Genomic DNA, 27455 nt, shown 5'->3' with positions numbered 1-27455 from the left:
AGGCCCCTCCTCCTACTTTTAAAAAGATTTATTCATCATTATTTTTCTAATTTCTTGAGATGAATATTAGCTAAATAATATTCACCCTTCTTTTACATTTATGCATTTAAGATTACAACTTTCTTTCTAAAAGTTGATTTCATTATATATTTTTTACCTGAAATATTATTATTCAGGTCAAAATATTTTTTCTTTTCTATTTCGATTTCTTTTTACCCACTGGTATTTGGTATATATCTTACACTCCATAAATACAGAAATTTTCTTGTTTTAAATATTATTTATTTCCAGCTTAATTATATTTTTTCACAGACCATATTTAATAGAGTCAATTCTTTTAGATTTGTGAAACTTGTCTTGTGACCCAATTCATGGTTAATATTTGAAAATCAAAACTTCAAATTTATTGAAGTAATATTGGACTATCACATCATATAGACCTCAGGTATGCATCATTATAAACGAACATGTATGTATAAATGTTATGTTCACCCCTACATGTCTAATTTTGAAAATGTTTTTGAATGTGCTTAAAAAGTTGTTAGGTGCTGTTTAAAATTGCTTTATTTTCCTGGTAAATAAAGACTTTTATCAATGTGAAGTGCCCCTTATAATCTATAACGCTTTTTGCCTTAAAGTATCCTTTAAATATTAATATCGCTATAACAATTTCTCATTTGTGTGCTATCTGAACACTGAAGAAAGCATGTTGGTATCTACCGCATTTTCTGGTTTCATTTGATAAGTCAGTTGTAATCTAATTTTTGCATCTACATTTTTATCACCTACGAATGATATATTTTTATTATATTTTTCTGTTCTTTCACTTTCACAATTTCAGAATCCTTATAATTTTTGTGGCTTTCAGTTCTCTGCCAAAATTTCCAATCTTTCTTTTCTTTCTTTTTTTTTTTTTTTTTTTGTGGGACCCTCGCTGGCGGCCGGGGAACGAACCGGCGCTGCAGAGGCTGCGGGCAGCCTCGCAGCCCAGTGCTCAACCGCTGCGCCACCAGGGGAGGCCCCAATCTTTCTTTTTTGATCTTTGAACATGATAAGCTGATAGTTCCAATATCTGGTAGGTCTGCATTTATTGCTTTTATTGAACGTTGTACCTCTTGTTCATGATTGTTGTATCCATGTATTCTTGTTTATTTTTGATTGTGACATTTAATTTCAAAAATTGGTTTGTTTCTACAGATCTAGGATATATTCTTCCAGAGGATTTTGGTTGCTGTTCCAGGCACCTGAGAACACTCACAATCTGGTATCACCTTACCTCTGCACTATGACACTGCAAGCTGGAGGGCTCTTTATTGTGCAGGATGCCTGTGCCTGACAGGATGTTCAGTAGTGTGGGTGTCGATTTGGAGAGGTGCTGGGTTCAGAGAGGGGTCCTTGGGTTCCCCTTGAGAAAAGTTTCATCAGAGTTCCCCTTTCAGCATGCAGGAGGAGAGTTTCCCCAGAGGTTTCCCAGGAGGCAGAGATGTTTAATTATATGCAAAAGGGCAGGTTTATTATAAACAGGGAAGGGAAGCAAAGGATGCTTGCACAGACACAAGCGGGCAGAAAGAGCTGCCCCTGAAAAGGGGCAGGTTTGATTAAAAAAAGAGGTCTGCATGGTCACAGGCGGGCAGAAGAGCTGCCTCTGCTTCCTTTGCGAAGGGAGAAGGTCAGTGAAGAGAAACACCTGCATAGTCTCAGGCCCACAGGAGAGCCGCTGCTTCTTGCCGGTGCAGAAATTGCACTGATACAGTCTTTCCTTCTGGGAGGGTCTCATTCCTTTGTGGAGCTAACTTTTTTAACTTGATTAACTGGGTAGGATTTGAAAGGACCTGAGATTCGCTAATGGTTCCCAATCTCCATATCCCCTGCTCTGGTCTGGGGTTCGAAATTTACAGCAGCTTGACACTTGCTATCAGTTTTGGTGCTTTAAGGAATTTCTTTAATTGGTTTACTAGGTGGATTTGAAAAGAAGGGTGATTTTTTAACAATGGTTCTCAATCTTCATATCCTTTCTTCCAGGCTGTGTTTTGGACTTTTCTATACCTACTTTACCGACTATGGCAATCACTTCTACCCTCAACTTCCGCTTTTGGCCTTGTGTGAGTCAGTTTCTGGTGAGCCAGTACATCTTGCTAGTTTAATAAAAATTGTCTACTGGTATTGCCAAATATCCCTTGGTGCTTGAGAACTACTGCCTTAACCCACAACAAGGGGATTTAGCAGATTTAAGCATAGGGGGGTTCTGGTCCCTGCTCTGTCCTGTTAGTACAACAAAGCTGCCAAAATTTAGCCCAGCCTCTCAACCATCTCTTCCAGAATCCACAGGTAGGAAGCAACACTAAATACCACATTCATCTCTCCGGCTTTTGATCTTTTCTCAAATCTTAGTTCAATAATTTTTAGTTTATAAAGACCCCTCCAAGCCTTATTAATTAACAACAATAAAAAAAATGTGTGCTGCTTTTCTTAGTTTCCTTCAGTGAAGGCTGGACCCAAATTACTTTTCATGCCTTGACATAGGGGTGAATTTGTGCACACACATTCTGGATGCCTGTAAAACATCTTGTCCTGTCCTGTGATTCACCTGCAACCAGAGGTCTGGGTTTCTAGATTCATATGGGAAACTCTGCCACCTTTTCTTTGCATGTCATGGGCCTTTCTGTGATTAAAACATGCTGCAACACAAATGTCTAAGGAACCAATCTCCAGCTTGAAACTTTAATAATCAAGTCTCAAATATACATATTAATAAATGCCCATCTGTTTTCATTAAAGTGGTATTTTCTCCTGGACAAGAACACATAGGCTGCTTTCTATAGTAGCTGCTTGCAAAGGCACAGGGATCCTATAAATTATCTAGTCCAAATAGAAGTGGAAATCAAAGTAGAGGAAGTCCAATTAGAAAATACTGGAACTAAAGAATGTGTCACCTTTAGAGGAATGAGTGTGGCCAGAATGAATTGACTCACATGAAAACCATAAAATAAAGTATAAGAGATGAGGAGATGGGTCAATCCTTTCCCATTGTGAAGTTCAAGAGGGGGTGTTCCCAGGAAAAGCAAATGCAATACTGGTAGTTATTACATGAGAGAAAGGAATAATGTCTACCATTGTTGTCTGTCAGATATTTTTCTATTGTTTTTAATCTTTGGCAACTTTATGCAATCTGTTTGAGGTACTTTTTATCACTATTTTTAGATGAGGAATCTGAGGGTTAGCATACCTGACTTGCTTCTGGTCACCAAATCAGCAAGTGGCAGAGCTGGGATAAAAGATTTTGTCTAAACTGGGTTGCTACATGCAAAAGAATGAAGCTTGACTACTAGCTCACACCATGCACAAAAACCAAGTCAAAATGGATTGAAGAACTAGACATAAGACCTGAAACCATAAAATATATAGAAGGAAATATAGGCAAAACACTACATGACATACACCTCAGTAACATCTTTAAACACACATTACCCAAAGCAGTGACAGTGAAGGAAAAGATAAACAGCTGGGATTACATCATATTAAAGAGCTTCTGTACAGCAAAAGAGACAGTAACCAAAACAAAGAGACACCCAACCGATTGGGAGAAATTTTTTGCACACAACACTAATGATAAAGGACTGATCACAAAATTCTATAAAGAGCTGATGAGACTCAACAAAAACAAAGAAAATAATCCAGTCAAAAAATGGGCAGAAGAGCTCTTCTCCAGAGAGGAAATGCAAATGGCCAACAGGCATATGAAAGAATGTTCAACATCACTTGTCAGCAGGGAAATGCAAATCAAATCTACAATGAGATACCATCTTACACCAGTGAGAATGGCACATATTAAAATAACTAGCAACAACAAATGTTGGCGAGGATGTGGAGTAAAAGGAACTCTCCTGTGCTGCTGGTGGGAGTGCAAACTGGTCCAACCACAATGGAGAGCTGTGTGGAGATTCCTCAACCTACTAAAGATAGAGCTTCCATATGATCCAGCAATCTCACTCCTACGTATTTACCCAAAGGACCCAGAAATATTAATCCAAAAGGACACCTGTACCCCTATGTTTATAGCAGCACTATTTACAATAGCTAAGCAATGGAAACAACCCAGATGCCCAAAAATAGATGACTGGATCAAGAAGATGTGGTCCATATACACCATGGAATATTACTCAGCATTCAAAAAAGATAAACTCATGCAATTTGCAGCAACATGGATGGCACTGGAAGGGATCATGCTCAGCGAAATAAGCCAGAAAGAAAAAGAAAAATACCGGATGGTCTCATTCATAGCAGGAATTTAGAAAACCTAAATAAGGGACCAGGAAAAAGACTTTATTATAATAAGTAAAAATCAAAATCAACAAACAACTATAAACCAGAGACACATTATGGGGGGTGGGGAGGAGGGATTAGGGTCAAAATAAGGGGGTGGGTGGAGTGGAAATTGTATGGGGACTATAGCCAAGATGAAAATGCATACATTGTGTAAAAATGAAAAATGATATAAAATATATAAAATTAAAAAAATAATAAATACATATTCAAGAGACAGAAAAAAAAAAAAGATTTTGTCTAATCTCAAAGCCCATGATTTTTTTCCTTATGTTTTGCTGCCCCTACAGTTCTCTCAGGGTCAAGCCTTCTCCTCTGAGGGCATGTGAGTTAAAATGCATTAGTTGCTCATAAGAGGCCAAACAAATCTGGTCATTGGAATGAGGCTAGGAGTCTTGGAGGATCAGGCAGCACGCTGGATAACTTGATAACTCATGATGTCTTCTAGAACTTGAAGTATCAGAAGGGATGTTTTCTTTTTTAAAGAATTTTTCTCTTTCCTTCTTCTGGTTCTGCCCAGCATAAGAAAGCAGAATACAACTACCTAATCATTTCTTCCAACAGAAAGATTTAACTTGAGCAGCAAGTATCTTCAAAATGACCCCAAAGGAGGCCCAATGGGGTCTTAATTTGGTTTCAAATTAAATAATACCAATATCACACTACTGGTGGCAGGCTCTGAAAAATTCTAGCTCTGCATGATCCAGTTTTTGTTTAAACACTCTTTTCAGTGGACGGGACACTTTTTCTGTGTCAGATATATTTCCAGATTGATTTATTAGGAGGTTACATTAGGATGACTAGATCGCTACTCCTAATCTTACAGCATCCTTATGTGGGTCTCACCAACTCCTGCTCATTTTTGGCCTTTTGTTATACTGGTATACCATACTTTATTTCCTCCACAGAAGGAAGAAAACTCTGGAATATATATGTTAGCTGTTTCTTGAACAAAATAATATATCTCCATTCTGTTAGTTTCTTTGGTATTTAAAGAAGTGCTGATGGCTCCAGTTCTCTTGGCTAGTTAACAAAAGGTGTATTAAGATTAGAAAGGGGAGAAATGCGTGATTTAGTGATGGGAATTTTGCGGGAACTACACCTGAGAGGAGAAAGCATGCATTGTACAAAAAGGAAGAATGATGTAAAATATATATGAAATAAAAAAAGATTTGAAAAGGGTAACAATATATGAAAAAAGAAGCCTACAGTTAGATGAAAAATGTTTTTACCCTGTCTCAAAAAATGCAGCTGTAACACCATTGATGTGTTAAGATCTAATAATCCTTATTTATATATCCTTTTTGCTCCTCAAAGAGCTAATTGTATCCCCATGATCTTAGAGACAGGATTAGTGATGAGAGTGTTTCTTTGGAAAGTTTGGTTTCCCCACTCACCAACTGCAGGGGACACTTACTTCTCCAAGCATCAGTTTTCTTACCTGTAAATTGGTGATAGTAGTTGGGCCTCCCTGGTGGTGCAAGGAATTAAAGCACCACACTATGAAGCTTCTGCAGCCTCGGCAGCATGAGTTCGAGCCCTGGCCAGGGAGAAACCCACACGGCGAGGCAGACCTCTCCTGTCTCATTCGCTGCTCCCCTCAGCAGTGTGTTTCAGTCAGTCTGCCTGTTCTGGTCCCCACTCTGTCTCTGGTGAATCCTCTCACCCACCCCCATACCTCTGGCTTGCACCCCACCTCTTGTATGCATAATTAAATCTTAAAAAAAAACCCAAAAATTAAAAAAAAATGGTGATAGTAGTAATCTTTTCCACATAGTATTTAGGAGAATTAAAGCAAGTAATGCATATGAGATGCTTAATATAGCACCTGTTATCTAGGAAGCTCTTAGTATATTTATATAGAATATATATAATTAGCCCTTTTAAGTGTACAGTTCTGTGGCATTAAGTATGTTCACTTTGTGTAACCATCAACATTCATTCCAGAACTTTATCTTCCTAAACTTGCTACCCATTAAATAAGCTTCTATTACCCATCCATCCCCCTCAGTTCTTGGCAACTACTATTCTTATGTCTTCATGAATTTCACTTCTATATGCACTATGTGGAATTATACATTTATTTAAGCTTCATTTATGCTATAAAAATGGAATTTCCTTCCTTTTCTAAGGCTGAAAAATATTGTATTAATACATACATACACACATACATAGTTTTACTATAACAGTCAAATCCAGCGCTCTCTGAAGTCACCAAAAAGGTGTGATTTCATTTACCACTGACCAAGATCCAGCTTCAGGAGGATTAACATTTCTATTAGTCATGATAAGAAATGCAGATTAAAGATTTTTTAGTAAAAAATCCCAGGATCACCTTTGAGTCCTTTTCTCCACCAATGTTCATAAAGTCCCCGTTAGGATACATCTCGCTTTCTTCAAGGTAAAGAATGTCTGTTCAGAGAAGCAAGACAAACATTTCTATACCTCTGCAGCATGAGTTCCATCCCCGGCCGGCCAGGGAGCAACCCACATGACGCAGCAGACCTCTACTGTCTTGCCCGCTGCTCCCCTCAGCAGTGTATTTCAGTCAGTCTGCCTGTTCTGTTCCCCACTCTGTCTCTGGTGAATCCTCTCACCCCCTGCCTCTCTGGCCTGTACCCCAGTTCTTGTATGCATAAATAAATAAATCTTTATAAAAAAAGTCTGAAATTTAGTTTTAGAACAAAAATTACAACAAGGGAAGGAGGTTAAAAAACAACAAAGAACAGAGCAAGCTGTTGGGACAGATTGAATTATTCAAAGAAAGGGCCATAAATATATTTCCTATCTCATGCACTTGTTACAACATGGTGTTGACCTTCTTCCGTCAAGAGGTAGGGTCTATTCTCCCCTCCCTCAGTCTGGGCAGAACTTGGGGAATGTTTCAAACAACAGCATATGATGAAAGTGAGGGGATGTGACTTGTGGACCTGGTCAAGCAAAGTATTACATGTTTCATCTTGGATCACCCCACCAGTCCTGCAAAGAAGGTCTAAAGCCCCTGGCCTAGAGTCAGTACCAATGTGACAGCTGAGTCAGCTACCTTGGAAATACCTGTCCCAGCCCCACTCAAGTCTCCCAGCTTCAGATGGCTACAGACCCAACAGACATAGTACTCTAACCTTAATGAGATTCCAAGTGAGAACTGCCCAGATGGACTTGTCTGAAACTAACAAAAACCATGAGAAATAATGCTGATTGTTGATTCAATCCATTAAGTTTTGGGGTATTTTGTTCTGGAGCAATTGCTAACTACCGTTACTTTCTCTTGCCAGTCATTGCCACACAATCATGGGCATGAAATGAACGTTACTTTGAGAAGACAGAATCAGAGGCATCCAAAGCAACACAGGCATCCACGCAGGCAGAGCCAGGTTCAGGCAAACATTCGAGTCTACATTTCCATGAGTACATCATACCCAGGTGAAAATGGACAGCTGAAGAGGAATGTTCAGCCTCAGGAACTATTGTTAGTTGAGCCTTTGGAATACACAGATAAATCAAAGAATAGGCAAAAAAAGTGTACTTGTAAACTCAACTGGTTTCACTATGCTCAGCAAGGTAGAGTAAATCTTGGTTAAACCAGAGGGGAGGGTCTTCCTGAGGTGGACTAATACCTCTTCTAAGTTGTTACGAAACATAGGATTCCACCGTCTTCCAGGTGCTTTAATTTAGAGCACAAATTTAATAATGGTTTCCATAAACAGAAGCCTTTGGACCCTTCTTTTCAAACAACAGTTGTAGAACATTTCTCCATCGTGGAATTTTTTAATGAGACAAGTTTTACCTTATGAATGAATGAGCCATGGGAAGGGCTTTGCCTCTGTCAAGAGATTTGGATGCTACACCTGATCTGATTACGAACACTGCCTATGACTTTCAGCAAGTCCCTTCAATCTCAGAAACTTTTACTCTGTCAAAGAAAGGATTTTTTCCAACATCTGGAGATTTTTGCAGTTCTTTGACACTAGGATAAAATACCTCCTCAGCTAATAATTATGTCTATTCATTGAATGTATTAATCCACATTATGGTGTACTTTAGCAAACTTCTAGAACTCAGGAGCACATGGCATTTAGGAGCACTGAACAAATGAATAAAAAACAAGCACAATTATACTTCCATTTAAACAGAAGAGTGTTTTGCTGAAAGTTTAAGTTTTTTGTTCAGAACTGCTTCATCTGTCATATCATTGCTTGAAGAGAATTCATACCACATCCTAAGTGCTATAAAATAGTCATATTTCTGTTTTGTCTCCCTAATATATCTTACACCAATTCACAACTTGAAGTCACTCATCTCTGTGGTTCTCCTCCCAAAACCACCTTGGGGGGTGTTAATGTTCTGGCAGTGTTGCTTTGGGTGAGTCCATTTGAGACAATGCTTGGTTGGGTTTTTTTGTTGCTAGCTTTGAATGATTAGCAGCTTGCCCACTCTTGTTAGGGTGGGCAAGGGAGACAGGAAATATGAATGATGGGCTCACCGAGACCCAGATCTTGCTGGCAAGACAGTGGTGCTGCACTCCTGTGATAACAAAGTTAGAAATGACAGGTGTTCTCCACGTTAGCGCAGAGCTGGCAGATTGTTCTAAAAGTCCCCTGGAAACAAATCTGCACTGCACACCAGACAGACATGAAACCAAGATTTATTAAAATACCCTTAGCATATTTACAACTGAAAGCCATGAATGCAATTCTCTGCATATTCAAAAAAATAGAGTTCTATCTCTTAAAACAAATTAACAGAGTTATCAACGGATTAGGAGAAATATAATCTATCACAGAGATAGAATTCTTTGAATAGACAATCTACATATTGTAATATATACTATGTACAAAAATACAATTGATGTGGTGACCAGGTAGTGTCAAGAAGGAAAAAAATATATATTTATACACGTACACATATTTTCATTATGTACAAGTCAATATTGATTCCTTCACCCTTTCTTTTTAAAAATAAATACTTCGTTTGATTGCAAGTGACATTTATAAATTCAACTCATAAGCACTTCTCAGTTCTGACAAAATTAAATATGCAAACAAATTAGAAATACATATTTTTAAAAGTTTAAAGGGAAAAAAATACCTGAATCCAAATAGCTTTTACAATAAAATATATCCAAGAGCATGTAATGTAAGGTTTCATGTCTTGAAAATGTCTTCTGTTTCTCAAACTGACTTCATTATTGCTTAAAATCCTTCAAGATTACATGTTAGATAGGTCTAATACTTAATTGAACAGAAAAGTCAACATTTTTCTAGGTCAAATGGTTGACTGTTCAGGACACACACTTCCTTTTTAACCGCTTTCAAGAGTGTAACAATTATTGTTGATCTGAACCACAAATTGTCAATAACCTGATTCAGACTGTGGTGGATGCTCAAATCACGAAGAAGAAGATTGGAGTGGCCATTAAAAAAGCCTGATTCAAAATGTTTGCACAGAAGTCAGTTGATTTGTCCAGCAGCAAAGAAAAGTTACTTGAGATTCAAAAATTTAATCCCATGCATCATAGCTGGTGACCTGGACTGATTTATAATTTGTCAAGCGAATGGCCCCTAATTAGACAGTTTTAAAGTAAAATCTATGAGAAATCGAGGAGGACTAGAACAACCCTCCCCTCAACCTTCTTAAAATAAAGTACCATGAAATGAGAAATGTATTTTCCATTTCTTTTATGGATTTTCCCCTTCGCCTAAGTGATGAGGTGATGCTGACATTAACAAGAGGCAGTCACAGTGCTGTGTCTCGGTGACAGCGAAGCGTCCCATCCAAAGGGCTGGGGAACGGGTGTGAGAGAGGGAGTGAGGGCTGAGGGAGACACTGGGCTGTCTGTGAGGGAGGGAGGAAGTTGGGTCCAGGAGAAACTGTAAAGGTAAAGTGGGGAAAAAATAGCTGTGGGGTGTGAAGCAAGGGGAGATGGAAGCAGTAAGTATGCAAAGGAGAAAAAAGGAAGCAAGATGCCAAGATAACTTTTGGACACGCATAGAAAAAAACAGGAAGGTCCAGACAGCTCACCCCATGGAAATGAACTTGAACTTTAATGGAGTTATTAAAGCAAGCACAGGCCAGTGCCACTGGGGTTCCTGCTTTTGCAGCACACGGTCAGGCACTGACCGATAACGAGACGCTGGGCTTTCCCATCTGCCTAACAGAGTTCTTGAGTTTCCATCGGAAGGCTGTCTATGCTAGAACCATGGCAAAAAGCATCCGCTCCCTAGCAACATGCTATTTCAGTAAAATATCGCTGGCCTCTTTGGAAGTCTCCTCCCCTGTCAACTGCATTCCATCGCTTGCCGTCTCACAGGGCACAATGAAGAGATGTCATTGCACGGGAAGAATACGTGGTAGGAAGTAGAACTGAGGGTCACTGAGAAAATTAAGCCCTAAAGGACTTGAAATAATTCACATTTCTATTAGGCCTGATTCCTATTAGGATTCGGACTGATTTCACTTAGGTTGTGGGCATGCAGGCCAGTGCTTATTTTCCAGGCCAAAGCACGATCCCCCTAAATCCAAGTCCAAGGGCACCGGGCGTCCCACGCTAATCTAAATTAAAAGTCAATGAAAGGAAAAGACTACAATGAATCAATGACATATTTTCTCTAGGAATCTTAAAAAATGCTCGATTTCTAATTTAAAAAGTTTCTGCCTTTAAGGAGTATCTTATATTGCTTCTTTAAGGGGAAGTTTTTTTTTTTTTTCCCTTAATGCATACAATCTTCAAAGATTATCTCATTTACAGTAGAGTCACACTGCTTATCTTGGGAAGTCAAAGAATTTCAGAATTATGTAAATAGCAGAATAAAATTATGGCAGGATTATTGTAAAAGTAATGATTTGAAATACATCTATCCCTCCAGATCCTATTCTTCACCCTGGGCGGACAGGAAAATTGTAACTAAACTTTCCCTCTCATTCATGGATTTATTTCCAAAAGAAATGGATGTCTTCGGGGGATTATCCAGAGTGTAATATCAGTGGGGCTGAGACCACCCTCTTGATGGCTTGGTGTCAGAGGCGAAGAAGAAAGATTGTAATTAGGGACAAGTGGCCAAGAAAAATGGGGAAAAAATGGGCTATTTATTTATAGATTCAAATTAAAAGATTTTGAATCTCCTCCTAGTCTCTTATTGGAAAGAACAGTACAATTTCCACATGATATACCCCACTTAGATACTAATCATAGAAGTAAACCTGGAATTCAAAATGCACCCCAAGACTTCTCAGAGCTGCTCATTCCTGAATACACCCATCATCCACATCTAGGGGGGCGTGGGGGGTGGAGGGTGATTTCCCTTTATATCCAGTGGTTTAGCCTTTTGTTTTGGAAAGGTTGACTTGGAAAACAGACCAAAATGAACAATAAAAATAATTTCTTTCATGAGACAAGAATGGAAACAAACCCTGGAAGAGAACAATAAAGGAAAGTAAAGGCAACTCTGCCAAAGACATTGACAAACCACTGTGAAACGTGCCTGAAAACATTTGATTTCTTTCTTGATACGTTAAGTATAAGATTATGCATTGGCAGCTCACACCATACATGGGGAGAAAGATTGTCTTTGACGCCAGAGATTCCCTTGGTCTCTGCACAGGTAGAATTTAGGGAAATATCCAGTCTGCAAGACAACCCAAGTTTGCGAGAAGGATGTTTACTACATAGGGAAGGTTTCCAAATTCTTTGGAGGTGAGTTTGGCAGAAACGATGGACTCATTTGCATGCTGCTAGCCCAACACTATCAAATGTCATACAAAGCATAAAAAGAATAGCTCACAGAAGTATCTGGATCAGCTTTTAGAAAGGAAACTGGAGAGTCTTAGTATCTATGAGATTAAAAAAAAAACCCCAGAAAGTTATATAAATATAGATGGAACGTAGAATAATAAATAAATGAGTTACCACCTTCTTATAAAAACCTGGGATGAATTCAGTCTTTCTCAGATCTTAGGATGAAGAAGATCCTGTGGACAAGTACTTCATTGATGTAACATGCAAGAAAGTCTGGAATTCATTTGAGCTCTTGACTGCAGTGGACCATCATACATACTAAAGAGGGAAAGTTGAAGGCGGACAGGGGCCTCCAAGATACTGGCTATAACCAGGGTGGTGGGGAATAGAGGGGCAATGGGTCCAACCAGCTCCATTTGAAGATGCACGTCCTGCTAAGCTTCCCTAATGGCTCCACTGGTAGAAACTGCTCGGGGGCTTCAGAGCTGAGTGAGCGAGCTGCTATTTCCCAGTAAGTTATTAACTACACAAATTTCCCAAATGCTAAATTTCTATCACCGCGTCGATTAAGAGTCTTGGACCAAACGAGGCTACTGAACTGGCTTCAAGTTTGACAAGTAAGACTCTTTGAATTCACTGCTTCCCAGCAAAGTGTTGATCTGGGAGAGTTTGGTAGATTGCCCACTCCTTGGGAGGGGAAATGAAGAATTGTGAAACTAACATTCAGTGCCTCTAACAAGGTGTCAACAACTGACGGGTGTGCAGAAAGGACACAAAATGGGCCTCTTGGTCACATACAGCTGTGTAACTGAGCCTCGTTATGCCTGGATTCAATTGCTAATGGAGTCATAAATACTGTTATGTGAGTCTGATGGAGCCAGACCTGCTGAGGCCTGTTTCTGAAGGTGCTTGTCTTTTAGTCATTTCTGTACCAATAGTAGAAAAGTTTCCAAGCAGCTGGGTTGTTTCTCTCTATAGCTGGAAAATGGAAACACATCCAACAAGCTATTTGCATTTTGGAAAGGCTAAAAGCTATCCATTATTTAAAAATACTATTAGTTTTGCCACAGACTCATTTTGTGCTGCAGATTTTTTATGACAACAAAGTAGCTGACATGAATCAAGTGCATTTCTTAATTAAATCCACTCTCTTCCATGTCTTTAGGCTTTCTTGAAGGTAAAATACTTAATATATGAAATGTGCTATTCACGTCTTCTGGATATTCCACATATTTATAAATTGTCCTTTGGAGGGAATTCAGCGTAAGTAAATTTTAATGGTCTAGTTCTTCTACTATATTACACCCCTTCTCATTGCATGGAGCTTTTTAAAAAATAAACCATTTAGGGTAATCTTTGAAGACGCTTTCAAATTCATACTCTAAAAATTGCCTGGTTTGGCTCAAGTCTCAAGTGATCGTGAAAAAACTCATACTTTGTCCACAATCCTCAGCCCTCAGAGCTGTTCAAATTCTTCTGTTAAAAACTTCTACAACACTGGATTTCACAGCATCTCCATTTTATTGGGGACGACCAAATCTGATGTTTTTTCTTTTCCCTTTCAGCTTTTGGCCATATTTTTTTTTTTCTGCTTAGAACAGGCAGTATCAAAGAAAAATGAAGCTCAAATCTAACTGACAGTTCTTGCTAGCAATTTTTAAAGAAAATTTAAATGACTTTATAAAGCCATACACTTGATATTTGGATCAGATATTTACGAAACGATGGTATCTTTTGGACTTCTTCCCTCTCCTTGACACAAATTGGCTTTATCCCTGCTTTGGGAGGGTCAGAGTGCAACTGAGTAGACCTAGGATGTCAGAGAAGGAAGAGGCTCCCCTGTCAGCACAGTCTGGTGACTAGACACAGACTGTAAGGCTATGTGGCTCATTCCCCTTCGGACTCTGACTCAGCGCTGTTTGCTGCACTGCTGGATGCAGCGACCCGCACCGAAGACACCAGACAAGGGAGAAGTAGAAATAGAAATGGGGAAATATAATGTGAGAGAAGGCAAGAATATAATTAAAACAAAAAAAACCTCCCTCAATGCAGGCAGCATAATCTACAATCCCAGGCCACCAGGCAAATCTTTATCGATAATACACTTCCAGATTGTTTCAGATACCATCTTAATTGAATTTTTGTGAACCTTTACTGTGTATCAATGTAAGTTAGAAAGGAAGGCTGTGTTGCCAATGGGGTATATATGTGCACATGGGGAGACATAAAACGGGGTTCACAAAGGTTGAGAAGAACAAGGGCCGCTATGGTGTCTAAGTACACTTAGTACTTGACCGGTGTGAAGAAGCCTCCGGGCTTTTCCAATGGAGGCAGATTTCATTCTTTCTAAGTAGGTATTTTACTGCCAATTTCTAGTCTGTTAGTACAATGAAATGCAACTTGAGCTGCAACTGTCTACCTCTGAAATGAAATGATTCCACATATTCCTCTTCACCACTGGGTGCCTGAGAGCATGTCTGTTCAGGGTTATGTGCTGGTCCTGCTACCTTCAGTGCCTTTCTTGGGAGCATCCTAAGACTTAGAGACCTGATACGGACAACAGTGACCCGCTAACTGCTTCCTCCAAGTCTGTGAGGACCACAAGGATCCAGGTGAATGTGATCTCATTGAACTCAAAGTTGATTCCCAAGGTGTGGGCCAAAACAGGTACTTTTCTTTTGTGTGATGAAGCTAGAGGTAACATCACAGGGCACAGGGTCACTTGAAGTGAAATTTGTCTTCAGTGGATGAGATCTCTTGGATATCTTCAGAGTTCAATAAAAATGAAGAGAGAGCAGTACGAAAGCTGCCTACTCACAAGTAACTTTTAGTCACCTAGTTCTTTACCAGCTTTTCTATTTTGCTTTTCTCTTTAATTTTGAATTCAGAACAAAACACACCACCAACCAACCAAGTTACCATAGCCTTTCTTTTAGATTGTTAGAAAGGGTGGCTAGCACCTTCATGAATATGGCTTCTGAGACTTGTTTTGATCCTGATTGTGCATTCTTGACTCCCAAGATGGGCATTTTATTAGGATATGGTGCTACCTCATTAGCTGACTTATTGGGGTCCCTGAGGGGCCTGAGGACTGGCAGACATGTCCCGGGTGACATTCAGGCACCCGGCAAGCTGAAAAGTGCAACTTTTCAAGATGTTGCAGCAAGGTGTGGCCACTCAAGAAACTGGGGCTGTTCCTGTCTAGCGCAGTCTCCACCAGCTGGACCTCTCTCCCTTTAAGGTGGAAGCATGATGGCTTTGGATCCTATTTTCAATTCACCCTCAATCCTTTCACTTCCCCCCTCATAATGCAGATTCGAAGAGTGGTGGCTTAGGAAAAAGTGTCAGGGAGAGAGGTTCAGGGTGGCCTTCCTTGTGACTCAGGCAACACTGAGTTCCCAGGGTCAGAAAAAGCATGACATTCCACTCAACATCTAATATTAATGCAATCACAATTTCATTTTGATGTAATAAACATTTTCAATGTCAAAGGCTTCTGTTTAACCTTGTATCACACGCCTGCTGATCTTGATAAAAGGCTGCAAGCACCACTTGCTCTGTCTGGAAACCACCTTCAGGGGGAACCGGGGATTGTGAGGGGCAGGAGGGGTCTAGACCCACACAGCCCCAGAACACATTTATCCACTCACAAGTGATGTGACATGTGCTCTGTTACTGGGTCATTCTTGTCCAAGCAGGTGCTCTGACCCCAACTCTGTTCCTATTTGAGTATCAGTGTTTCTTCTGGGAGTTGGGGTGCAGAATCCCTGCTGGTCCAGAAGGCCACAATGAACAGGTACATTGGATTTTCCCTCACTCTCATTACCTGAACAGCAACAAAACAGCCATTTCTCTAGTCTGGGAAATACAGGGTCTGAGACCTCTTAAAAAATAGCTTGGGCAGGTTGCAACATTTTTGGTGCGATAGACACTTCAGGATCTTACTACAATAGAATAAAAAATCAAGAATAATAATCAAACCAGCAGTGTGTACAGACAAAGGCTCGAGTTTGCAGTTGTCATGAAAGATCCTTGTCTTCTTCTGCCTTAAGTTTACATATATCAAGTATATGGTTCAAAGGCTTGAAATCTCCACTTAAAAAGTTTGGGCGGGGAGGAAATTTTGATAATTCTTCTGGCCTTCGAGAGGGCTCTGGACTTCTACAAGAGATAGTTATCAAATCCTGCAATGTCCCGGAAGCAGCTTTTCATGGTTTCTGTGGGTTAGTAAGTGACTTGTTGAAGAAGGCAAGAGCCATTCATTGCAGATGACCTCAGGATGAGATTAGCATAACAAACGTTTAGCAATGGGCATCATTCAAGAACTTCCCATAGCACTTCCCTGGTGTTGCAAAAGATCAGGCAAGGTACTTGCTGCTCCTGTCTTCATTTTCAGGTGTCTTTGTTTTAGTTGATGGCCACGCTGGCTTCCTTCTGACGCAGTCTTTCTTTCTGTTGTTTAAGGAAAAAAAATGAATTTATTACTATTCTTTTTTCTAATGTTTCACCTTCCTCAAACTTTGATAAATTCCTCTAACTTTGGTCTAGTTGTTGATAGATCTCCTAATCTATCACCCTTACTCTCCAAATGACAAACAGGTAAAATGAATGACCAGTCATTTAAACATTGATCGTTTACCGTATCAGGCTGGTCTGTGACAAAGATCCTAACTTTATAGTGTTACTTTTTTTTTTTTTTAAGATTTATTTATTTATGCATACAAGAGCTGGGGTACAGGCCAGAGGTGTTGGGGGGGGGGCGGTGAGAGGATTCCCAAGAGACAGAGTGGGGCACAGAACAGGCAGATTGACAGAAGTGTACTACTGAGGGGAGTAGCGGGCGAGTCAGGAAAGGTCTGCTGCACCATGTGGGTTGCTCCCTGGCTGGCCGGGGATCAAACTCATGCTGCAGAGGCTGTGGATTGCTTCAGAGGTTGCATCTTAAACCCTTGCACCACCAGGGAGGCCCCTATAGTGTTACTCTTATCCCTTGGTCCACTAATAGAATTAGGGAATACCCAAGAAATAATTTCTAAGGAATCTAGATATGAAAAATCACTGGCCCCAAGTTGAATGTATTTGCATATGATCAACTTGGCAGAAATGAGCAAAGCTGTTGCAGAATGGAAGGTGACTAGGCCTCCCTGGTGGCACAGCGGGTTGAGCACCGCACTATGAAGCTGTCAGCAGCCTCTGCAGCACAGGTTCAATTCCCATCCGGCCAGGGAGAAACCCACATGGCATGGTAGACCTCTCCTGCCTTGCCCGCTGCTCCCCTCAGCAGTGTCTTCGGTCCATCTGCCTGCTCTGCTCCTCTCTCTGGTGAATTCTCTCATCCTCCCTCTCCTCTGACCTGTACCCCAGTTCTTGTATAAATAAATAAAAATCTTAAAAGAAAAGGGAAGGTGACTAGATTTAGTGTCTGCAGAAAGTCAGAAGCTCCCTTTGTGCCATGAGTGTTCTACTCTGCTCTCCACAAGTTCTCTCAGGGACAACCTTCTAACACAAGGCAGTCTGCTGGGACAACGTAAGGAAAGAATATGAGGGCACAAACCAGAAATGTGGACCCTCACTGTTCTGGGACTTTGGAGGAGTAAGTATATAAAGGATAGGTGTGTCTGCTTTTTGTGGAGGGTGGATTGAAGGCTAAAAAACAGACAAGGAAGATGCACACCCCTTTGGAAAGAGCGGATTAAGACCTATCTCAAAGGGACAGATTCTCCGCTGCTTGTGAGCTACGTGATGCGATTGCTGGAGTGAATTTCTAGTTTGGCCCCGATGGAAACTAAAGTTAGTCATTTTTAAAACCCTTCTGGAGTTTGGATTCCATCCCTGACTTGTGAAATGGAATCAGGGATCCATTTACAAGCTCTTCCCTAATTTCTACCACAACAAACAACCACCCTAGTAAGTTGAGGATCACAAACAGGAGCTTGCTACAGTGGTGTCACCTATACAAGAAGGCAGTACTCTAGCTGTTTCCCCTTGCTCTATAGGGCTGACATAGGGTTGGCTGTAAAAACTGGGGTGAGGCCCAAACAAGGGGAAAGGAGCAGAGGCTATTGAAGGAGAAAGATAAAAATCAGGGTAAACTCACCACTACCGAAAATCATATAAATGAGTGTAATGAAATCACTCTCAAAAAGGCCCAGAGAGCTTTTATAATTTTTAGTTGATTTTTTTAGCCATTTTGTTGTCTGTTGTAGACTTGTAATTTTACTTAAAGATTTTTTTTTATTTAGCTGTATTTGAATGTTTTAGAGTTTACTGGAATCTTTATACTAATTTTGTACAAAATTTGTAGTCTCTATAGCCTGATGTAAAGCAACATCAGTCATAGCAGTAGTGGTTAATAAACAAGTGTTAGGTAAATTAATAAAAACAAGAAAAATTAGAGAAAAATATTAATATTATGTACATTTAAAAAAAAAAGATTTATTTATTTATACAAGAACTGGGGTGCAGGCCAGATGTGCAGGAGGGTGAGAGGATTCACCAGACACAGAGCGGGGAACAGAACAGGCAGACTAATGAAATACACTGCTGAGGGGAGCAGCAGGCGAGACAGGAGAGGTCTGCAACACCATGTGGGCATCTCCATGGCCGGGTGGGAATCAAACCGGCGCTGCAAAGGCTGCAGATAGCTTCACAGCACTGCACTCAACCCACTGAGCCACCGGGGAGGCCCAATATTATGTACATTTTATATATATACATGACTTAGTAGGAAAGACAAAAGTATCTTTTATACCAGAAATTTTTTTTTGAAATAAACACATTTAAACAGAGTAAAGTATTAATACTCAACATTATAACTTTAAGCCACGTGTGTTTTGAATTATATCATTAGATTTGAACTAGTTTTTGTTTATTAAAAATGTTGGATTGTGATTTCAAAAAAAGGAAAAAAAAGACATGCTCAAAAAAAAAAAAAAAAAAAATGGCCCAGAGAATGTGTGTATACCCAGGGGTGAGGTGCAAGAACCACACCTGGCTATGACCAAGGGGCCTGAGGTCTCTAATTCTCACTCATCACCTCCCTCAGCATTCATTATACTGCTGTTGGGGCTGTTAAAAGAGATGCCACAATCAACCAATAGAAACAATATCATTTTATAACTTATCGCCCACCCACTCATCTTGCTTTAAGTGGATTTAAAGCAGTTGGCAAAAAGTACTTATAACATAAAAGGAGAAAATAAGTAGCTGTGGGAATCAGGATACTGGGAGGGCAGGGTCTGAAAGTCAAAGTGAGGAGTGTGATATTGCCACTGAGCTATCTGGCCGCTCGCAAGGCTGGGTCCTTCAAGGCAGCTTAAATATGTAGTAACAAGAAAAAGAGCTAACATTTATCGAGCCTTTCTGTGCTAGACATTCACACATGTCTTTGCTGTTTCCTGCAGATAACCTTAAAGCTAAGGTCATATTATTTACTTCCTTTCACCAAAAAGAAAGAAGCAAAGGTTACTAAAGTCCTGCAACTAGTTAAGTGGCCAAGCTGGGATTTGAACTCCGATACTCTGGGTTCCTAACCATTTAGCTATTCTGAGTATTGTCAGCAAAGTATGGGTTGAGAGTCATTGCTATTCTTACTGAAAAATGTGCTGTGGAGCGCAATGTCCTCTCAGAGCTAGAGGACCAACGGGGCATTGCTAGCTTTCAGCTCAGGGAGAGACACCAGGCAACCAGAGTGTGGCACTGGCTTGGTGATCTGGTCTCTGATCCTACATAGGTTCTATCTTTGTCCACCTCAGTTTTCCCAACTATCACAAGAAGAAAAGGAACTAAAGAAGGTAAAATATTTAAACCTTTCAAAAGAAGTGTTTTGAGATATGGGGGATCATAGAATGGGGTGGGGTGTGGAAGGATGCAAAATGGCAAAGTGAATAAACATGATTTATCAGGAAATGACCATTGTTGTTTTGCTGGCAGAACACAAGAAGTTGTGCTTTGTTTCTTACTCCTTCTCTCCCTATAATCTTTATCATGTGTAACTCAGGGGTGGGAGCTGAGTTTCTGGATATTCCCTGTCAGTACTTTGAGTTTTAACCTTTAAATTTAGATCCATTTCTGGGTGCTCTCAGATTAAAAGGAAAAATCTTGAGGTTATGTTGAAAAATACATCTCACCAGACTAGCTGTGGGGTTGATTTTCTTTGTCTCTACTTTCTTCTCCGATGTCAACTTGCTGACCGATTCCTGAGCCATCTTCAATCTGAAATAAAAAATAGGGAGGAAAAGAGAGGAGGAGGAAGAAGGATAGAAAAAAGAAGAGGCCAGGTTAAACACAAATGCAAATGCTTTGGAATAAACAATCAGTCAGTAGTTTGAAAACTAAGGAGCTTTTCAACATTAAATTCAAACTCTGGGTGTCAAGGTGTTTCTTCTGTGTCATTAAAACTGAATTTTCTTCACTGAGTTGTTCACCCAGATGAACCCCTAGATGACTTGGGGATGCAGGAGCGTCTGATCTGGAAAACTAGACGTGTCCATTTTAGTCTCAGTGCTTATGATATCTGGTTTGTGATCTACACAGCAGATAACATGGAGACAATTTTGAAGACTGAAGTTTTGAGAAAACATGAAAACTAAACATTATAGAATGGGAGTGCAAACTGGTCCAACCACTATGGAAAGCTGTCTGGAGGTTCCTCAATCTTCTAAAAATGGAGCTACCATACGACCCAGCAATCCCATTCCTAGGGATCTACCCAAAGGACACAAAAACATTGATTGAAAAGAACACCCATAACCCTGTGTTTATTGCAGCACTATTTACAATAGGCAAAACCTGGAAACAACCCAAATGCCCCCAAATAGATGACTGGATCAAGAAGATGTGGTACATATACACAATGGAATATTATTCAGCAATCAAAAAAGATAAACACATGCAATTTGCAGCAACATGGATGGCGCTGGAAGGAATTATGCTCAGTGAAATAAGTCAGAAGGAAAAAGATAAATATCGGATGGTTTCACTTCTGGCAGGAATTTAGGGGGAACCAAATAAGACATCAGTGTAAAAAATAATGGTAGTACAAAACACAACAAAGCAAAACCAGACAATTATAAAGCAGAGACATCCTGCAGGGGAGGAGGAGGGAGAGGAATCAGAGGGAGGGAGGGAGGAGCACAGGGGACTGAGGTGATGGTGCACGGGTGCATTGGTGAAGGAAATTCTATGGGGACTACACCTGAGGGGGTGGGGGGAAGTAAATATTGTTTAAAAATGAACAATAATGTAAAAAAATTTAAGATATTAATTTAAAATATAAAACTAAAAAAAAAGTAAAAAGACAAGCCACAGACAAGGAAAAAAATACTTATAAGTCATATATATGAAAAAGGACTTGTAGTCAGAATACACGAGGAACTCTTACCCAAATAAAAAGATAAATTTCCCAATTAAAAGGTGACAAAGGATTTGAATAGACATTTCTCCAAATAAGACATGCAAATGGCCAATAAGCAGACGAAAAGATGCTCAATCTCATTAACCACCAAGGAAACACTAAATCAAAACCAAACTGAGATATTTTTTCGTATCTACTAGGATGTCTAAAATCAAAGACAGGGCCTCCCAGGCCGCTCAGTGGTTGAGCGCTGGGTTGCGAAGCTGCCCACAGCCTCTGCAGCGCCGATTCGATCCCCGGCTGCTCCCCGGCCACTGGAGGAGGGTCCCACATGGCGCACAGACCTCTCCTGCCGCCCGCTGCTCCCCTCAGCAGTGTACCTCCATCCTTCTGCCTGCTCTGCTCCCCGCTCTGGCTCTGGTGAATTCTCTCACCCTCTCGAGCTTCTGACTGTACCCAGTGCTTGTATAAATAAATAAATAAATCTTAAAAAAATAAATAAAATAGACAGATAATAACAAGTGTTGGAGGTAAGAACTGAAAAAAATTGGAATCCTCATCTGCTCCTGATGGGATTGTAAAATAATGTGATTAGTTTGTCAGTTACCATATTACCCAGCAATTCCAAGCTGGGTATATAAATGTAAATATATCCAAGAAAATGAAAAGAAATGTCCACAGAAAATTCTGCATATGAGTATTTATGACAGCATTATTCATAATAAGTGAGAGTGGAAACAACCCAAATTTCTATCAACTGATAAATGGACAAAATGTGGTCTATCTGTACAACAGACTATTACTGGGCCATAAAAAAGAATGAAGTGTTGCCACAAAGTGGATGGACCTCCAAATCCTACAGAATATATGATTCCATTTATATGAAATATTTAGAATATCCAAATACAGAGAGACAGAAAGTACATTAGCCATGCCAGGGACTAGTGGGGAAGGCAGGAGAGAATAAGGAGTGACTGCAAGGGGTGAAAGAGTTTCTCCTAACCTTAGGCAGAGGTGATGGCTGTAAATCCTTGTTAATATATTGAATTGTATACTTTAAAAGGATGAATTCTACTGTATGAATTTTGTCATCAGATTTGTACATTAGTCAGACAATGTCAACAGTTACTGAGGATATAGAGCAACGGGAATGGCCATAGTACTTTCGGGAGTAGAAGTCGACACAGGTGGTTTTGTCAATATCAGTAGAATGGAAAACACAAACACCCTATGAGTCATCAATTCCTCTTCTAGGGAGAGAAACTTTTGTAAGTAGACAAAGGGTTTCCACTGTGATAATCTAGGCAATAATGTAAAAGTAGAATCAATCCACTGATCAGGCTCAACAGGATAAAGCGTAGTAGATAATAGTAAACAATAGGTAACAATTACTGGGTGCTTACTCCATGCCAAGTGCAATTCTCCTACTTCATTTGCAATAAACCATTTAATTCTCATGAGATAGAAACTTCTACTAATCCTATCTTATAGGTCTTAACCACCATGCAATGCTGCTTATGTGTTATATTTACTTAATGGACGATGGTAAAACTGTGGAAAGGAATAAAGTGGACCTAGGAGTTCAACAATGACAGATATCAGAATCAGGATATTGAGAGAGTGAAGGATTCTGTGGTGACATGGCAAGAGGCCATCTAGCATTGTGGACAAGTGGTCAACTTCCAGGGCCTGACTGTGGGATTAATTCTCAACCCTGCCACTTATTAGTAGTCTAAGCCTGAGCAAATGACCTACCTGTGCCTTAATTTTCTAAAAAAGGGAATAACATTAAAAGTGTGCACGTTACATAGAATCATTGAAAGATCAAGATACTGCAGTCCTAGGCACAGTGTAGCCACTGAATATTTGCTCTGCGCTTGCAGGATTCTGCATCGTATATATGTTTGTAAGTAACACTCACAAAACGAGAATGTTCACAGATGGGTACATGTGGAAAAATGTATGTACAAAAAACTATATTTACCTACAGATACATGCATGTATACACATTCATGAAAATATCCAAAAGGAGAACGACACTCACTAATTTCCAATAGAGGTTATCACTAGAAAGACGAAGAAGAGAATGGCATCAGGAGATAATGTGTCAAATAGAATTTCATTTATATCTATAATGCTTCACTTTTTATTAAAATATCTTAAATGTTATCTTAAATAATACGTGGCTAAATATCAATAGGCGATTCTAGGTGGTGGGAATGTGGGTGTGTTACATGATCATTTGTATTTTTCATTAAAAATGTTTTAAAATATTAATTTAAATATCTACTAACTCAGACAATTAGAAAAGTGAATATGCTTTTTCTTCAAAGCCTTGAAAATATTTTGCTCAATATTAATCACATATTTACTTAATATTGAAGAAGTGGACAGCTTTAGTTTTTAGTTAACTTTACACAACTCACTTAAAACACCCGCTTAGTAATCCAATCTCCCTGTCCACATGTACAAGTTAGTTACAATGAATTCAATATGCTGGCTTGTGCATCAGAAAAGAAATAAAAAATGAGACAAAGATGAGCAATGATTTATATAATCCAAGAAGAAATACATCTGCAAAGGTGTCTTAGGAACAGGCATTTCTCCACAGTGACAAAGGTCCGAGTGCACATACCACAAAGCCTAGCAAAGTTTCCCCTTTTCAGCAATAACTGATTCTACCCACATGAGAAAAGAATGCACTGAAGGATCACATTCAGGGCAGACTACATTGAGACTGACTATTAAGGGATTTGCAGAGCAAGATGACGATACTCTAAATGAGACCACAGTTTGTAGCATTTACTATTGACTTCTCTCCAGCAAGACTTGCTTTTTAGGAGAACACCTATTAGTGGCCTTTTAATCCCAATTCCAATGGCATGGTTTGGAATTACCATCTCTCCAGGCCTAAATTTTAGGGAAGTTTTGGGTCATTTTTTGTTTTAATAGTTTCTTTTCACCTTTGAATTCCAGTCTTCTTTCAGTTGGTCTTCCACGTGCTCCCACTCAGCATTGCCTTCTTAATTTCCACATCCCTCATCAGCCCTATGGTCACTCTCCATGTTCTCTGGACATCGGGGGTGTTAGTATGGTTGGGGATGGGGAGGCATGGGGCATGAGTCTAGCTAAGTTTCAGTCTCCACCGCAAACCTTTTCCTATATTAGGGGCAGTTCTGCACATTAGAGGTCAGCATATACTCAGAGATTCTATTCTTCTCCAAACATTTTCATGCAATTATTAAGTTCCATTTTCACAGTATACTCCTGAACATTGGAGGGTTGAGAGAAGGCATAGTTTGGTGGCAGGGAGCTTCAGCATCAGCTAGATAGGATTCTAATTCTAAATCTGCCAATTAGTAAAAGATATAGTGCAAGTTAATCAACTTTTTCTAAACTTCAATTTTCTTAGCTATAAAATGGAATATCAACCACATGGTATTACTGTGAGAATAAAATGAATTGATATATATGAAAATCTAGTATGCCTGGTCAATAATGGATCGCCACTCTGGAATCTTCCATCACAGAGATAAAGGAACTCCTTAAACATACATGACAATAGTTTCTGAGTACAAACGAAACAAGCAAACTATTAGTGAAGTACATCTTAAATGATCATTTAGATGTGCCCTATAACAAACCAAATCAACTGATGCTATTACCCTGAGATTTAGGATACCTGGGACCTCACCTCAATTTTTCTGATCTGAATACAGATTCTAAAAGCCTTATCTAGAAGTTAAACTTTGGTGTTGGTATGACAAAAATTTCTTAAACACATAAATAAAAGAAACTATTTGAACATCAAAATAAAGGTTGCATCTACCACCTCATTTTTTCCCCCAAAGTTTCCTGGAGGAAAATATTATAAATAAAATTTAAATGTCAGATATTATAGAACTTCTGCATGAGGATATTTTTTCATATTAACTCTTTTCAATGTATACTCGATATTTAAAATATAAAGTACAATTCACTGATCATCTAAATATTTTTCTCAGAATGTAGTCAAGACATAATTAGGTCGCAAGTAGAAATTATCACATGCAAGTCTCTCAGCCAGACCTTAAGATATCTGAGAAATGACAGCTATCATTTTTACTACTGTATGCCCAACCCTTGATATAGTAGTTGGCATTTATATATACATGCTGTAAGTGAAAGGAGACCTACAGAACAAAATAGAAAAATATTCTTCTCAGGCCTCCCCTGGTGGCGCAGGAGGTTGAGTGCAGCACTGTAAAGCTGTCCACAGCCTCTGCAGCACCGGTTCTATTCCACATGGCGCTGCAGACCTCTCCTGTTTCGCCCGCTGCTCCCCTCAGCAGTGTATTTCTTCAGTCTGCCAGTTCTGTTCCCCTTCTGTCTCTGGCAAATCCTTTTGCCCTCCCACGCATCTGCCCTGTACCCCGGTTCTTGAATAAATAAACAAATAAATACATAATAAATAAATAAATAAATAAATACATAAATACATAAATAAATCTTTAAAAAAATATTCTCCTCTTTTCTAAAATGCCACTCCATTTGATGTTTGGAAATGCTGACCTCAGGGCTTCATGAGCATGCAATCTGTGCTACTGCATGGGTCTCCTTGTTTTAATGCTCTCTTTGTCACCATTTTCAAACTTTTAGATATTGAACAAGGAATTATTTAGTTGGTCCTGCCCAAGATTTCCTCTGGCACTTAAGGTTATTTTATTAACAAAGGGGAACATTTTCAACCTTTTTTTTCAGGGTACATTTATCACAAAGAAAGGTAAATTTGGTTGGATAAAGTTGACACATTGCTTCAAGGTTCATTTATCTTTCTGTGATATGATCATTTTACACTAGACTGAAGCTTCTCAAACTTCACTTTCCTCTGCAATATAGTACCATGCATATAGTAAATAACCAATAAATACCACCTGAAAGAATGAGTAAATGATTATAGTGATTAATCACTAAACTAAAAATTTAGGCATCATTAACAGTTATAGGGAAAATATTCAAGTCCATTAAGGACCATTAAAATATTATTAAGTCCCTCAATCGCACCTGAATGTAATATCACCAATCCTGCAAAATACAAACCAGCAAATTCTCACTAGATTCTCTATATGTCCTTAACATTAGAGTCCACATCACCTTTAGGTGTTTGTTAGCTGCTCTTGCACTGTACCTGTGACGAGAAGCAAATGATTAAATATTCTGACAATCTATCCTGTTATGTAAACTGGCATGACAGAGCATATAGTTAGGTCTTAAAAAATTGACAAGAAGTTCACAGTTGCTTGTTCAGTCAGTCAGTCAGTCAGTCAGTCAGTCATTCTATTTATTTTTCTGTCTCTTTCATGTGCAAGTGTTCTTCAAAAACTGGCCAAAGTGTCCTATGCCTGCTAAAGAAGTGACAGGAGCTGCTGACGATCATATTAAATTCACCAGAATCAGTGTTCTGGAAATTACATGGGAAAAGATTACAAACTGGAAGACTGTAGTTTAATCAATCTCAGAGGGTTTAAGTAAATGTAAATTTTGATCACCCACAGGAGGTTTAAATGCATTTGACTTCAGTAGCTAACACTTGTAAATGCAGACACTTCACATAAGAATTCAAAGTCCTGAGCATCCTTATAAAATTGGAAGGTATGACAGCACCAACTGGTCATTCTGGGCAGCAATGTCCCAGTCCTGGGGGCATCCATCACTTCCTGTCATATTTGTAGCCCAGAGGACATCCAGAGGAGCCATCTATCAGCTTGGTTGCAGAGTTGGTTTTCTTATATCCAAGGCACTTTACTCATGTTTTGTTCCCTGCCTGGGTTCTCTAAGCTTCAAAGTTCTGGCCAGGAGACTTGCTAGAAGGCCACTCAGATAGTCCAGGAGTGAAGGGGATGAGAGCCTGCACAAGCGAATTTCTAAACGATCTAGTTGCCTCCAAGTCACCTTACTGATTAAAGTGGTCTCAATTAATAATGCATAACTCTAAGAAGCCATGTTCCTTCTCAAAAACTGTCAATGACTCCCAATCAACTGGAGCAGGGACTAGTGAAGGTT

At 39.5% G+C, this 27455-nt stretch overlaps 1 protein-coding gene across 7 annotated transcripts in view; it reads right to left on the bottom strand.

Annotated features, from left to right (window-relative positions):
• Positions 1-9391: 9391 nt before the first annotated feature.
• The window catches only part of FMN1 (formin 1), a 405806-nt gene continuing 387742 nt past the window's right edge, over positions 9392-27455 (bottom strand). For all 7 annotated transcript variants that reach the window (XM_054700225.1, XM_054700237.1, XM_054700246.1 and 4 more), the window contains 2 exons: positions 20188-20272; positions 9392-16510 (listed from right to left, as the gene is read on the bottom strand). In XM_054700225.1, the coding sequence (XP_054556200.1) occupies positions 16466-16510; positions 20188-20272 (130 nt within the window). In that variant the 3' untranslated portion in view covers positions 9392-16465. The remainder of the gene's footprint in view (positions 16511-20187; positions 20273-27455) is intronic.

The sequence above is a fragment of the Talpa occidentalis genome, unplaced genomic scaffold (assembly GCF_014898055.3).
Source record: "Talpa occidentalis isolate TD23 unplaced genomic scaffold, MPIMG_talOcc4v2.1 talOcc4.11, whole genome shotgun sequence".
NCBI lineage: Eukaryota > Metazoa > Chordata > Mammalia > Eulipotyphla > Talpidae > Talpa > Talpa occidentalis.
Note: the sequence above shows the minus strand (reverse complement) of the source record. Positions and strands in the feature narration are given on the sequence as shown.